The 14773-nt window shown below is 38.2% G+C and overlaps 1 protein-coding gene across 1 annotated transcript; it reads right to left on the minus strand.

Moving 5' to 3' along the window:
• Positions 1 to 429: 429 nt before the first annotated feature.
• timm17a (translocase of inner mitochondrial membrane 17 homolog A (yeast)) lies at positions 430 to 14485 on the minus strand. Its single transcript, XM_087973610.1, has 6 exons — positions 14406 to 14485; positions 11551 to 11650; positions 8375 to 8438; positions 5801 to 5929; positions 3892 to 4002; positions 430 to 1460 (listed from the first exon to the last, which is right to left on the minus strand). The coding sequence occupies exons 1-6, from the start codon at positions 14468 to 14470 to the stop codon at positions 1390 to 1392; spliced, it is 540 nt and encodes a 179-aa protein (XP_087829736.1). The 5' UTR covers positions 14471 to 14485; the 3' UTR covers positions 430 to 1389.
• Between the last annotated feature and the right edge of the window lie 288 nt (positions 14486 to 14773).

Genomic DNA, 14773 nt, shown 5'->3' on the forward strand with positions numbered 1-14773 from the left:
GTTTCAGCATACCTGATGTCTCTTGGATTTTAATTATCTGCTTGTACTGCAAATGTACATCTAATTTGCTGGCAAACATTATTCAATAATAATTGTTTGCACTGGTACTCAATGTTTACGTTACAGGCTACAATATATGGAAGTTCAGCTGTGTCTGTTAACTTCGGTCACAGATCAGCCTTGGTCTGACTGAATATCAAGAGATGTGGGGGATAAATGCCATCTTTCTGTTCTTAAACTATAGCCTGTGAGAGTTTTTCTACCATCCTTGGATCCTCATTGTCTTTCACACTGAAAGTTGTAGTCAGTCACATTTTCATTTCCCAGATATTGTGTAATATCAAAGAAAGATTGCAACTCCTGGCAAGTTAGTCAAATCAGCTGTTGGATTATCCCAGTCATAATAAATTAAGAGGTAAGAAGAAAAACTTAAGTTTCATATTTATTGAGGATTTACTTTCAGAACATTTTGAACAAATGTTCTAAACACACTGGTATTTTTCATTATGCCATAATTACTAACTCTCAGAAATTTGCTTAGGTACAATCAAGTGACAAGTTGCTTGATGCACAATTCAATTAAAGTAGTGAAGGGCAGGGTAGAAGTGATAAATGACACATTAAAATTGAAAACCCAAAAATGTGTGTTTTTCAAATAAGTGCCCAAATTCCAACATTTTTTCTAACTGTAAAAGTAATTTCTCTCTAGCCCATATGCGTCAAGTTGAATGCAATGACAAATAATGTAAGTCAAGTAATTATCACAGCCTCTAACATCCAATTAAAATATCTACCAAAACACATTTGGCACAAAACTTTCAAATTAAGTGCCCAAAGTATTGAATAAATTAAACCATTAAATGGATGATTCAACCTTAAGTTTTAATGTAATGGGATGAAACAACTTTTCCCTCAATGTTTTGTGACCGTGCCCATTCAAATCTGCTTAAAGTACTTTGGAAGGTACTGGCTATGGTGATTAATTTGTTGAATATGAAATGACAAAGGGCAAATGTCAATACATTTCACCATAGTTTACACACATATATTGACCACAGAATTCTATAAAACTCAGGCATAAAAATGATCTTGGGACTATATAATTGTTGCTGATTAAGGGCCTTCATATCAAAGTAAAATATGGAATATACCATATATACATATATTTCAAGGCTAATCGCAGAAAATCATTTTATACATTCTCAAACTTTCCACAATGACCTTTTGTAATCACACCAGTGCTGCAATAACTCTGATCAGCCACCTTTTAAAAAATATTGTAATGTGACTACATATAAGATGGTGTGCTCTTCACAGATGTCTGGAGTGACTTATTTGTTAACACATCTTTTCAGCATCCACAAAGTTAGAGGTATTGCAATGGATTTGTCATTGATATTGTCGATATTCGCCAAATGATGCAGTTTGTAGCTGAGTTGGTTCGTCTACAAACTGTGGACCTACAAAGTGAAAAAGATAATTTCAGTTTTAATAAAGAAAACACTTTAGCTTCTCTTTTGGCAACTGTGGAACAAACTCATTTTAGTTCAACCCTCATTAACTTCATGCACTTCTAATATGATCCAATGCCACCAAAAGTAGTTATTAACTTTAGAATTTTGCAAATTAGTACATTACCAACCAAGGCAACCACTTGAGTTCCTTGGTCTTTTCAAACCACTTTTCTATTATAAAACTACCTGTATGCAATCTTATAAATTATATCTATAAATTGGATTCAGTTTTACTGTAATAATAAATAATCATTCAAATCTGGCCTTCACAGCTCATGGTAGTTGCTTTAATCTTTTTATATGTTTGCTTAATCCTAAGCTTTCCAGGTCTATGTAAACAATCAAGAATCATTCTTTTTACCTAGCTGCTAAGTTCAAAGAGCCAAGGCTGAAGTTCCTGGCTGGAAATTTCTGCATAGGGTGTAATTGGTGATCCAGGCCCAAATTACACAACGCTATTTTGGTTCCAAACTTTGCTCAATTACTTACATATGTGAGGAAAATCTTTCATCCGCACAGGTAGTGTTTTAGAACCGAATTGTTAACTGCATTACAAACATGTATTATTTAAATGGAGAAAAACAAATGGATTTGTGGGTACTTGTGCACAGAACAAAGTTAGTACACAGATGCAGCAGGTCATCAGGAAGGCTAATGGAAAGGTGACTCATATTTTAAGGGGGTTGAAGTGTAAGAGAAGGGGAATCTTAGTGCAAGTATACAAGCTACTGGTGAGACCACATCTGGAGTACTGAGAGCCATTTTGGTTCCCTTAGTTAAGGCAAGACTTTATTACAGACAGCTCACTAGGATGATCCTTGCAAGGAGGGATTGCATTATGAGCAAAGATTAAACAGATTGAGACTCTACTCTTGGAATTAAGAAGAATGAGAGGTGATCTCAATAAAACATACAGAATTCTTAAGGGGCTTGACAAGGTAAATGCTGAGACAATGTTTCTCCTTATGGGAGGGTCTAGGACAAGTAGGCGCAGTCAAGTAAGGGACACAAATTTCAGACAGATGAGGAATTTCCTCTGAGGGTTGAGTGTCTTTGGAACTCCTTGCCACAGAGAGCTGAGGGGGCAGATAGGTTCTTGTTCAATAGGGTTATGGGGAAAGGACAAGAAAGAAGACGTGAGGAATGTCAGATTAGCCAAAGCCCAACTGAATGGTGCTATAGGCTCAAGGGGTGGAACATCCTGCTCTTGCTCTTATTTCTTGTTGCCTTGATATATTTGAGTGCCAATCTGAGTTTTATTTACACAACTGAAAGGGGACTTAACACAGATTATTTCCAACTGATGTCTAGAGCATCACTTGAATATTCCAAACTTAAATAGTGGAAAAAGACTTTAGTATAGAACAGTTAGTAAGCAAATTAAAAAATCTGACAGATTCTCAGGAAAATTCTATTTAAAAGAAGTGCAACCTCACAGAAACTCCATGCCCTTATGGTTGCATTTTTTTGGGGTGGGAAAAAGCTTAATTGTGTGTGTAGATCACAAATGGTGCATTTGTCTTACGTCTGAACACCAGCTATAAAGGTTAGACATCCTTGATGTGAAGCATTTTAATTGAATTAAAATTATTTTACCAATTGAAAACTAGAATTTGTCTACCAAGTTATTCACAGGATTACTAAACCAAACACTCATTCATGTTTTTTGGATAGCATATTTCAGCTATGAGGATTATTAGATTTGAAGTAATATCCATTTGCAGAAAACAGCTGATATTTGGAATATTAATATTTGTACTGTCTGAAATAAAACTTTTTGATCATTCCAATACAAATGAGCTTTAATACATGGACATAACTCAATCTGGGAAGGTGCACAAATGCAAAAGGAAGAACCCTAGCACTGCAGCTTTCTAGTGGGTTCACTGAAAATGCATACAGTCCCTACGGTGTGTAAACAGGCCATTCAGCCATAGAGTAATAGAGATGTACAACCTAGAAATAGACCCTTCAGTCCAAATCATCCATGCCAACCAGATATCCTAAACTAATCTAGTCCCATTTGCCAGCACTTGGCCCATATTCCTCTAAACCCTTCCTATTCATACACCCATCCAGATGCCTTTTAAATGCTGTAATTGTGTTAGCCTCCACCACTTTCTCTAGCAGCTCATTCCATACACACACCATCCTCTGTGAAAAAGTTGCTCCTTTGGACCCTTTTATATCTTTCCCCTTTCATCCTAAACCTATGCCCTCTGGTTCTGGACCAAAACCTGGTCCCTGGCACTGAGAGACAGGATGCTAAACACTTACAGTTGTCCAAAACAAAATTACTTATACAAAAGTATTAATATAGCATTTATATTTGCTGGTAATCTCATTTATTGCTGATCTATTTGTATTCACAACTAACCTGTTGGAAACTGTGTTGAAGCAAATCGTGTGAGCATTATTCCAGCCCCTTCAATCAAGGCAAGAAGTATACCTCCCATAGCAGCTGATCCCACCATTGCCACTGGACCATCTAAATAAAAGTGCCCACATAGTTGAATTATTCTAAATACACAAATACAGAGAGAATACATTGTACTGATGTTTTACGAGGCAATTTTCAAGAGAAGAAATAAAGCTAGCACTCTTGTTTTGGTAAGAGCAAAATACTGATGCAGAAAATCTTAAATAAAGCCAAAAAATGGAAAAACTCAGCAGTTTTGGCAACATTTATGAAGGGAGAAAGAGTAAATGCTTTGAGACCAAGATGACTTCTTTTGCAAGTATAGATTGCTTTTCTCTCCACAGATTCTCATAGACATGCTAAGCTTTTCCAACATTGTGTTTTCATTCTTCTCTAGGTAGTTGAGGGAAATGCAGTGGCTATGCTGGACATCAATTTCTAGAAAACTTTTGATAAGTATCACATAGAACACTATTGGGGGAAAAGAAAGAGCATAAAATTAAGAGAACATAAGCAATTGATCAAAAAGCTGATTAGAAAGGAAGAATTAGTAAAAGGTGGGCAGTTTCAAAGTGGTTGGAAGTAGTTACTCATGTCTTACAAAATCATGTTCTGGGACAACAGTCAGTCATGATACACAGCAATGATTTTAAGAAGAAGCGAGAGAACTAGCATTCCAATTTTCAAACAATACTGAAATAGATACATACTAACTGCATCTGAGGACCATAAACAGACTGGGATATTGATGGATGATTGAATAGATTAAAAAGTGGGAAACAAATTTTAATTACATCAAGTATGAGGTAGTATTTTTGATTTATAAAAAGAAACCCTGAATTATCTATCATTGGAAAGACGTGCAAAGACAGGGATTCAGAAGTCAGATTTTCAACGCATTAAGCACATGGTCTAAAGCGACAAGGACAATGGAATATTGCTTTATGGCAGGTGTCTTAAAATTTAAAAATTAAGACAGTTCTGAATCCAATTTCTGTCCTCAAACAATGGGAAAGATGCCAAGGAAGTACGAGAAGATAAAACATAGGCGCACTCGGATAATGCTTGTAATGAGGAAATTAATTATAAATAAAGACATGAAAAATCAAATCTATTTTCATCAGAAATGAAAAATACAGGAATGATTTTATAGAAATTTTAAAATGTTGAAAGAAAAATCTAGCAAATAGAAATACAATTTCTAGAGTTAACAAGTTAACAATACAGAGCTGCAAGATTAAAAATCAGGACAGAGAGTAGAAATAAGCCAGGTTGTACAATGCACTATTGAAATTAGCAATTTAATCAATGACCGTGCCCATTTCTGATAGGTTAGATGGATGAATCAAAGAGGGATACAGATAAATGAAAATGGGGCAGGTACAGTACACAGAATTGATCTGAAAAATAAACACTAATTGTACTAATTAACTATTTTTAATATTCTAGAAGTAGTTAACAGAGGACCATAGCGCTGTTCGCTAATTAGACAGAAGTGACTAGTTTAATGAGGGTCACACAAAATTATCATGGTTACCACAAAATAGGCTGGTATTTTTGATTATAACCTTCATGATGGAGCAGTAATATGTTTTTCATAACATGCACAGAATACAGCAACAGCACTTTGTAAAATTCAAGTCCTCCTACTGACAGGTATTAAATATTGCTTTTATGCTGCCTTTAAGTGGCAAACATCTGTTAAGTCAAAATATTCATACTTATAGTCAGTTTTATAGCAAAAAAGGAACTTGTTTGAATTTAAAGCCTCTTAAGATTGCTATTCTTTTCTAATAATACCAATACTTTGTTGCACATCAAGTAGAAATATCACCAATTACAAAAAAATATAAACGGTTGCACTTACTTCGCGCAGCTAATATTGCTCCTGTTAAGGCTCCACTGGTTATGGAGTTCCACGGATCTTCTTTACCTCTGACCTTTACTAAGCCACAGTCAATCATGGAAAATAGCCCACCCCATATAGCAAAGCTTCCTAAAATTGTAAAAGAAATTGAATACAAGACACCATTAATCACAATACATTAACTGATCTAAAGTGTTACCAGCCATTAGCAGAAAGCTGAAAACTTAAATTCCTAACAACATTATGATGATCAAAGAGGTGTATCAAATGTCAGAGAAAGCTCAAGGAGCTGAATTGCTTACTCATACTTATAGTTCTTACAAAATGTATTTAGTGAGTACTTTGACAGATTGAAGAAGTTGTAACATCAATAATGAAATACCGCATTTTTTAACTGCATGAACTGATAGTTACAGAAAACCCTTGAAGTACAGCAGCCAGAAGTAGGATTAAAGTTTGTTGCAATAGTTTACAACACTAGCTTATTTTAAATGAATGAATTGTTTTTTTAAATACTCGGCAGGCATTAGAAAAATAATATCTGGAATATTCCAAACAAACAACAGTAACTCACTAAATAATTAAAACCATTCTATCCAGGTGAGTTTCAAGAAGCAACATTATTTGCTTTAATTGCTCATTCTAAGACTATCAGCAATAATGAATCTATTGCTATAGCATAGTGGTGTAACAACTTAAATGGGAATGAATACTTTATTAAGAAATACTTAGTGCCTCATTGAAGATTTCACCTTTATTGTAAAAAAAGGGCAAATATACAGTGGAGACAAAAGATTATAAGTGACTTTGACTTTCCCCACTTAATCAATTAATTGTACAACGAGGAAAATAAAACAGTTTCCAATTTTCACATTAATGTAAGATACATTGATTATTCATCCTATCTGTTTAATTTAGTGGCATTTTTTTTGAGAGAGAAATTAAAGTTAGGGCACTGGGTGATCTCCCTAATTTTCCTGAAGTCCTCTGTTTCATTCTCCACATGAAAAGACAATGCATTCATACTTCTTTTTAATTTCTCATTGAAAAGGTAGCACATGACAGTTGTTATATTAGAATATATGTTCAAAGCCTAGAGTGTAACAGACATTCAACATATCCTGATTCAAGTAAAAATACCATGAATTAAGCCATGCCATGAAGATAGTTCCATTGACATTATTAATAAAATGGGTTGAATTCCCTAAACATGCAACAAAATTGTTTTAGAAAATCTCATGGAATTAAGCTTTCTACGAAGTTTGCCACTATGAATAAAACTTGCCATGACAAATCTCAGAATGCCAGCATTTGCTAGAGAGTAGGTAGATAAGATCATAAGAGTCCCTACAGTGTGGAAACAGGCCATTTGGTCCAACAAGTCCACAGTGACCCTCCAAAAAGTATCCTCGCCAAACTAATTTGCCTTCCCCTATTAATCTACACTTTCCCTGAATAACACACCTACCTGCACATCCCTGAAGACTATGGGCAATTTTAGCATGGCCAATTCACCCAACCTGCACATGTGTGGACAGTGGGAGGAAACTGGAGCACCCAGAGGAAACCCACACAGATACAGGGAGAACGTGCAAACCCCACACAGACAGTCACCGGAGGCTGGAATTGAATCCAGGTCAGTGGCGCTGTGAGGCAGCAGTGCTAACCATTGAGCCACCGATACTGAAGAAGGTGTTTAGTATACTTTCCTTTTTTGGTCACAGCATTGAGCAGAGGAGTTGGGAGGTCATGTTGCAGCTGTACAAGACATTGGTTAGACCACTTCTGGAATACTGTGTGCAATTCTAGTCTCCCTGTGAAACTTGAAAGGGTACAGAAAAGATTTATAAGCATGTTGCCAGGGTTAGCGGGTTTGAGCTATAGAGAGAGGCTAAATAGGCTGGGGCTGTTTTCCCTGGTGCATCAGAGGCTGAGGAGTAACCTTGTAGAGGTTTACAAAATCATGAGGGTCACGGATAGGGTAAATAGACAAGGTCTTTTTGCTGGTTTGTGGTGGGGGTCCAGAACTAAAGGGCATAGATTTTAGGTGTGAGGGGTTTTAAAAGGGACCTAAGGAGCAACTTTTTCACGCACAGGGTGGTGCGTGTATGAAATGAGCACCGAGAGGAAGTGGTGGAGCCTAGTACAATTACAACATTTGAAAGGCATCTGGATGTGTACATGAATAGGAAGGGTTTAGAGTGATATGAGCCAAGTACTGGCAAATGGGACTAGGTTAGATTAGGATGTACACCTCTATGACTTGTAGAATGAATATCTCCCTGGTCCAAGATGTCTTAGTACCCATCTTGGCACTCCTATTAAACAAATGTGTTCTGCCTGGAGTGTTTCATCTGAATAACCCGGAAGATTAACAGTAAAGAAAACCTTCTTTATAGTTATATTTTGGCACAGTTCACCATTTAGCTATAACTGGGAAGCTTGTCATTCGCTCACCACACAGTCAACTTCTCTGATGCAAGTACCAACATAATTCATAACTAAACTACTATAGCTATTACCTATTTTGTTAATAATAAAATGCAGATTACATTTTTGACAAATATAACATACCTCCTAATTGTGGAGCTCTCGTCTTAACTGCAGTCAAACTTCCACGAAGCCTGTGACTCATTCCCTGTTTTAACATGAAAAATAAAGGCATAGTAGCGCATGAAAGCAGTGCAAAAGGCTTAAAGAAATGCAATACTGTAAATACAAAATGTGAATAGCTGCAATAAAACACAGAAACGATATTTTGCAATATCAAAATAGCTCACCCAAAACGAGTTACAATGCAGAATATTCTCTACTTATGTTTGCATGCATATTTCTGAGGCACTGGCACAGAATCATACAGTACAGAAAAAACCCTTTGGCCCAATGAGTCTGTACTGCCAAAAATACACCACCACCTACACTAGCCCCGCACTAGATCCAAAGCCTTGAAATGTTTCGAGCCTTCAAGTGCTTATCCAAGTACATTCTGAAGAGTCATCTAGACTCGAAACGTTAGCCTACTCTTTCTCCATGGATGCTGTCTGACCCACAGTGATCTCCAGCATTTGTTGTTTTCAGCATCTTAAGCTGTAATGTGTTCCTACATTTAAACTCAACTATGTTCCCAAAAAGTGCATTCTGGATACCCACCACACTCTACGTGGGAAACATTTTCCTCAAATCCACTCTAATCCTCCTGCCTTTCACTATAAAAAAAAGTGCGCCTCTTTGGTCTTGAACCTTCGACTAAAGACATCAGCTGCTTTCTATTCACCCTGTCCATGCCTCTCAATCTCTCACACCTCAATCTGGTCCCTCTCAACCTTCTACGCTCCAAAGAAAGCAATCTGAGATTATCCAATCTCTCTTTATAGCTAAAATGCTTCATTCCAGGCAACACACCAGTGGGTCTCCTCTGCAACCCATACCACTGCATCATTCAAGGTGCAATAAGACTCTGCAAACGTGGTTACGCGTAATATCTTACGTTATGTGGTGAGTGCCTTTGCTTTCCCCATTTCCACAATGTGTGGATATCCTTTCCCATCACCTACCTGTGTCTTTGCCTGTCCTCTCCCCATATGAACGTCCTTTCTCCCCCTCCGAGTGCTTTTACCCACTCCCCACCCAAATGGGTGTGTTCCACCTCCCCATCACAATCAGGTACATTGTCTCCCCACCAAAAGTGTCCCAGGACCAGATCCAAAGGCGCTGCTACCAATCCAACAGGAAGAAATGTCAATCCTTCCTCCAGTCTTCATCCTGTTCATTTCTCCTTATGCCTGCACATTCCCCATGCCAATACATGCAATCTAATGCTCTTTATCAATTCATTGGATAACCACATGTCTCATACACAAAGAAAAAATAATTACTTAAAATTATACATTGAATTAGCTCAATGTAACAATGTGTTGAGAAAAGAAATTGCATTAAAAATACGTTGACACTTGTAGACATCCTAGCAAACCAGTCAATTCAAAGGTTCTTTGGACTGGACAGAAAATGGTGGCCTTACCAATCACAACCACATTCCATAAAAGAATACAAAAGAAAATCAAGTGACATTTAGACTTGGACAGTGAACCTCAAAAAGGGATAGAGGGTACAATGCAAATTCATCAGAATTATACAATAACTCAAAGGGTTAGATTAAGATATTATGCATAATTTTGGTTTGTATTCCCTTCAAATTAGAACATGAAGGGCTGATCTAACTGGGGGTTGTTAAAATGGAAAAACGAATGGATCAGGTAAATAGAGAGTAACAACAATGACCCACACCACATTTATGCCACACTGTAAGCAGCAAAAATAGCTTAATGCCCCCTGCAGGAGTGTCAAGACTTATTTAATACTGAGTCATATAAAGAGATGAAAAACAGAGCAGGAAAAGCTTGGTCAAAGAGGTAGGTTTTAATGGCTGCCTAAAAGGAGACAGATTAGAGAAGTTTGAGATTTACAAAAATAATTCTAGAATTTAGCACAATGAAATATTAAAATAAGGACTGTACAAGCCAGAATTGGCAATGGGAGGTAGAAATGGAGAAATTACAGAAACAGAGAGGCCTGACGGCATGGAGACTTGGCAATCAATGCTAAAAAATTTTAAGTGGAGTCATTATAAGAGTCAATATTGGTGTGCAAGCAATGGGTTATAAATAATGTAACTTGATGGAAGTTAGAATATAAGTAACAGAACTTTGCATGAATTCAAGTTTATTAGGAGTGGAAGATGGGAAGAAGGCTGAAAAAGCATTGAAATAGTCAAGTCTAGCGGGAACAAAGGAATGAATATGGGTTTCAGCAGATGATTTACAACACAGCGGCTACACTGGGTATTGTTACACAGGTGGAAGTAGGTTGTCTTGGTGATGGAGTCGACATGCGGTCAGAAGCTCATCACAGGCTTGAACATGACACAAGGTTGCAAACAATCTAATTTAATCTGGAACTATAATCAAGGAGGGGGACAGAGTTGGCAACTGTGGAACAGAATTTGCAGTTTAGTTGGAAGCAAATTTCTGCACATTCCGTCCTTAACATTAACCAAGCTGTATGAGAAATCAAAATTAGGGAGGAGCTGAAAGAGAGACGGTGAGGTAGAGATGTCATCAGCATACATATTGAACTATTTTTGGACAACTGCACTGAGGCACAGCCTGCAGATGAGAAATAATGGTGATGGAGGGTTGTGGTGGCGTTGATAGGAGCAGGGGTTGGTGACATAGAGCATGGAATACTTAAAATCTTACTGGAGTCAAGCCACTTGGATGCAAAATCAGGAAGCATTTGTCTTGCTGCAGGTACTGGAAATCGGGAATCAATTCCCCCAAAGGCTATGGGTCAATTTAAAATTTTTAAGACTAAGATCACAAGGTTTATGTCCAACAAGAGGATTAGGTATATTGAATAATTGAAATTCCAGCATAGATCAGTGATCTATCTGAATGACAGAATAGGTATGGGTAAGCAGGACTTGAGGCAAGATATAGAATTTTCAATGTGAAATTTATAAAAGGTAGACAATGGAAATGAATCACATCTTGTGACAATTATGATAGAATAGATAATGAGGAGAATTGTAGAAATATTTTCCGTCCTCAACTCAAAATAAACTGCACATTGAAATTACCCTGGCACTCGGGAAAAAGAAAACTACAGCTAAAGAGCTGTATGAAAAAACTGAACATTTTTAAGTTTAAAAAAATCAATAACCCGAATTGTAACAAAATTGTGAAATAACTTACAACTGGAGCATTCCTGAAGCCTTTAATTGACTGAAAAATTCCACCACCAATGGCACCCATTGTAAAGGCTCCACCACAGTCATCAACTATCCTCCACGGGCTAACAAAAAAAATGGCTTAGATGATATACATTATAAATTAAACTTGGTCATATCAGATGTTCAACTAAAGAGAAAAGGCAAAAGCATAGACCAACATGGCTATTCACCATTTCTTTTTAATAGCCAACTTCATGGTTGCTCTAATGATAGTTAAGTAGACATCCACAATCCTGCCTTCTGTTCAGCTCAGCATAACCGCAATGTTCTGCACACTTAAGGTCTCCACAAAGTTTACTGTCAATGTTACAGCAAACAATTGTTGACGATTTTCCTGATAACTTTTTCTATCAGAAACATGTTAAATCATTTCAAATGTCATTGTTACTGATTAAAGTAGTGGAACACCTTTGATTATTAGCCTGCATGACAACAACAGTAATTTCTTAGTCCATTAAACAGCATGATTTTTCTGCAACTTTCCTTGAACTCAAGCCACGACAGATCTCAAACTTAACAGGTATTATAACAAAAGTAGTAATTTTTAACGGAACAATTTTCAGTAAATTTGCTCAACTACTACAGCTGATAAAAATTAGAAGCAATTTCTGGGTGAAATCCATCCATTAAAACTGATACTGATGAATGATTTCATCAGTATCAGTTTTGATGGATCAATTTCACACCAAAATCACTTCTGAAATGCAGTTGGCAAGCGCAGTGAGCAAATGGCATGGAAACTTTGCACACAGCATAACTTCACAAAAAACAAAACAAGGAGAAGCAGGCAGACTAGTGGCAGACCTGTGTGGGACAAAAATAAGATTTTTCTAGGAATATGGGGCTAGGACCACATTCTAATGTGTTAAGGTATGCCTGGTGAACAGAAAAGCAGGAAGTAAAACAATAATCATGGTGCCAAGCAGGAGTGAATACAGGGATAGAAGCATACAGCAAACAATGCGTAGCTGGAAAGGTGCTGCAAGAAGGCTTTAGATTCCTGAGACATTGGGACCATTTATCGGTAGATAGGAACTATACTAGTTGGATGCAATTCATCTAAACATCCTAATGCAGACTTAAAATACATTGATAGGGGTATGGGATCCTCACCAGTAGTTCAGAGAGAAAGAGAAACTGATGAAATTATAAGTTAAAACAGGAATAAATAACTGGAACACATAGGGAACATAAGCTAGATAACAAAGAAGTCAGTACAGCAAAGATAAATGTATTTTAATGCAAGGAACCCGAGGAATAAGATAAATGAGCTGACGCCACTGTTATATATGTGAATGTATGATATTGTAACTATGACTGAGCCTTAGCTGAAAGATAAGAGGGATCGGCAGCTCAACATTCCTGTTAGCTCAGGTAGCTGGTTGCAATGCAGAGCAATACCAATGGTCAAAACCCACACAAGTTGAGGTTACCGTGAGGGTTCCACCTTCTCAACCTTATTTTTCACCTAAGGCGTAGTGACCCTCAGGTTAAACCCGCCAGTCATATCCCTAATGAAAGGGCAGCCCTACAGTCCTCTGGAGCAAGAAAGTGCATTAGAAAGCAACGGCAGGTAAAATAAAAGGAAACTGAAAAGGTTTTCTTTAAAAAAATAAAGAGATTAACTAGGGACCACGGTGGGTAGGTGGATGTGTGTGCATGCATGCAGCTGCAGAGTATGGGCACAGTCCTCAACAACATTGTCCAGTCTTCACAATGCAAAAGGTGGTACAGATATCAGAATGCCCTGTAAAATATTAGAAAGGCTTAACATATAGAGAGAGGGGTAATGCTACAGTATTCCATAGCCTTAAAATGCGGACAACTGTGAAAGCCCAGACGAGATGCATTGAGGCTGTTGAGGGAAATAAGGGGAATTTCAGACTCTCTGCCAATAATTTTCAAACCCTTCTGGCCACGAAGTGCTGGAGGACTAACACTGTCCAATAAAACAAACTAACAATTCCCACTCAGAAATCTCTCTGGAAAGAGATCAAGTTGTGCACACACAAGAAAAACTGCTGTAACCAAAGAACTGCATGAAACCTCCCACCACCGAAAAAAACCCTTTTGTTTCCACAGTGATCTAATCCATGCCTAACAGTCAGCCCAAAAGAGGGGCAAAGCACAATCAGGGTGCCTGAGCAGCCAGTAAATACATTACTCCAAAGAACCAAATTCTGAAAAGTCATATCGAATTTGAAACATCAAGTTTGCTTTTCTCTCTGTACAGATGCTGTCAGACCTGGTGCATTTCTCCAGCACTTTCTGCTTTTATTGCGGATTGACATTATTTCAGTATTTTGCTTTGATGGGATAAAGACATGACCATGACAGTGGCTACATTCCGACCAGCCCCTCCTTAGTGCACACATGGTTCTTCCCTCTTGGGAGACACAAGGCTCTTGTGCAGCCTCCGCCCCCCTCCCAAAAAAACCCTAAGAGGGTCAGGGCTCTTTCAATACCTGTCCTCACAGACCAGGCCTCAGGGCCTTCTGGCCCCAGCGCCAGAACATCTCCCCACTTCGCCTTCCTCCAAAGATTAAAACCTTTAGGACATCTCCCCAGGCCCCACTAAAGCCCCGAGGCCCCCAGCCGGCCAGGACACACGCTCCTTCAAGGAAGGTCACAGACGCCGGTTGAGAGCGAGGAGGGAGAGGTGGCGCGATGAGGCCGGTAACGGCCATGGAAGGTTCCAGATTCCCGGCGCCGACTCCTGGCTCCTCCCTCCTCCTCCCCCTCTGCGTACCCCCGGCCCCGCGGGTAATCTTGAGCCTGATCAAGGGATTAGTTTCCCTCCTCAAAAGACCACCTCACCAGGGCTCGCGTGCATATTCCTCCATCTTCCCCTGTGACGTGTTGCCCCAGACACTAGAGCGCATGCGTTGGCTGACGGCGTGGGTCCCCTCCGAGTACGCATGTGCAGAAATGTAGCAATTGGAATTGACGTCTCTTGACCCACATTAGTGTTCAGGGCTAAGAATGTTTTTGGTAATTCCAATCAGAGTATTTGCAGCTCCTCTCAAGTAATTTTTTTAAAACAAAGGGCTAGATTTTGAACACCTGAAAGACGGCGGTTATATATATATATATATATGTATATAGTTCAGGAATAATTAAAAATTAAGTTTGTTTTATAATAGCAGGAAACTGTTTTGGGAATTGAAGCAGCTTTTTTTTCCCCT

Source organism: Chiloscyllium plagiosum, unplaced genomic scaffold (assembly GCF_037043375.1).
Source record: "Chiloscyllium plagiosum isolate Xiang-an unplaced genomic scaffold, Cpla_swu_hap1 HiC_scaffold_26, whole genome shotgun sequence".
Taxonomy (NCBI): domain Eukaryota; kingdom Metazoa; phylum Chordata; class Chondrichthyes; order Orectolobiformes; family Hemiscylliidae; genus Chiloscyllium; species Chiloscyllium plagiosum.

What these genes read in the sequence shown, in the direction of transcription:
- timm17a (XM_087973610.1), bottom strand. Translation starts at nt 14,470, where the DNA reads ATGCGCTCTAGTGTCTGGGGCAACACGTCACAGGGGAAGATGGAGGAA. An exon ending in GAATATGCACGCGAGCCCTG is followed by an intron (nt 11,651 to 14,405) that starts GTGAGGTGGTCT and finishes TTTTTTTGTTAG; the next exon opens with CCCGTGGAGGATAGTTGATG. An exon ending in GCTTCAGGAATGCTCCAGTT is followed by an intron (nt 8,439 to 11,550) that starts GTAAGTTATTTC and finishes ATGTTAAAACAG; the next exon opens with GGAATGAGTCACAGGCTTCG.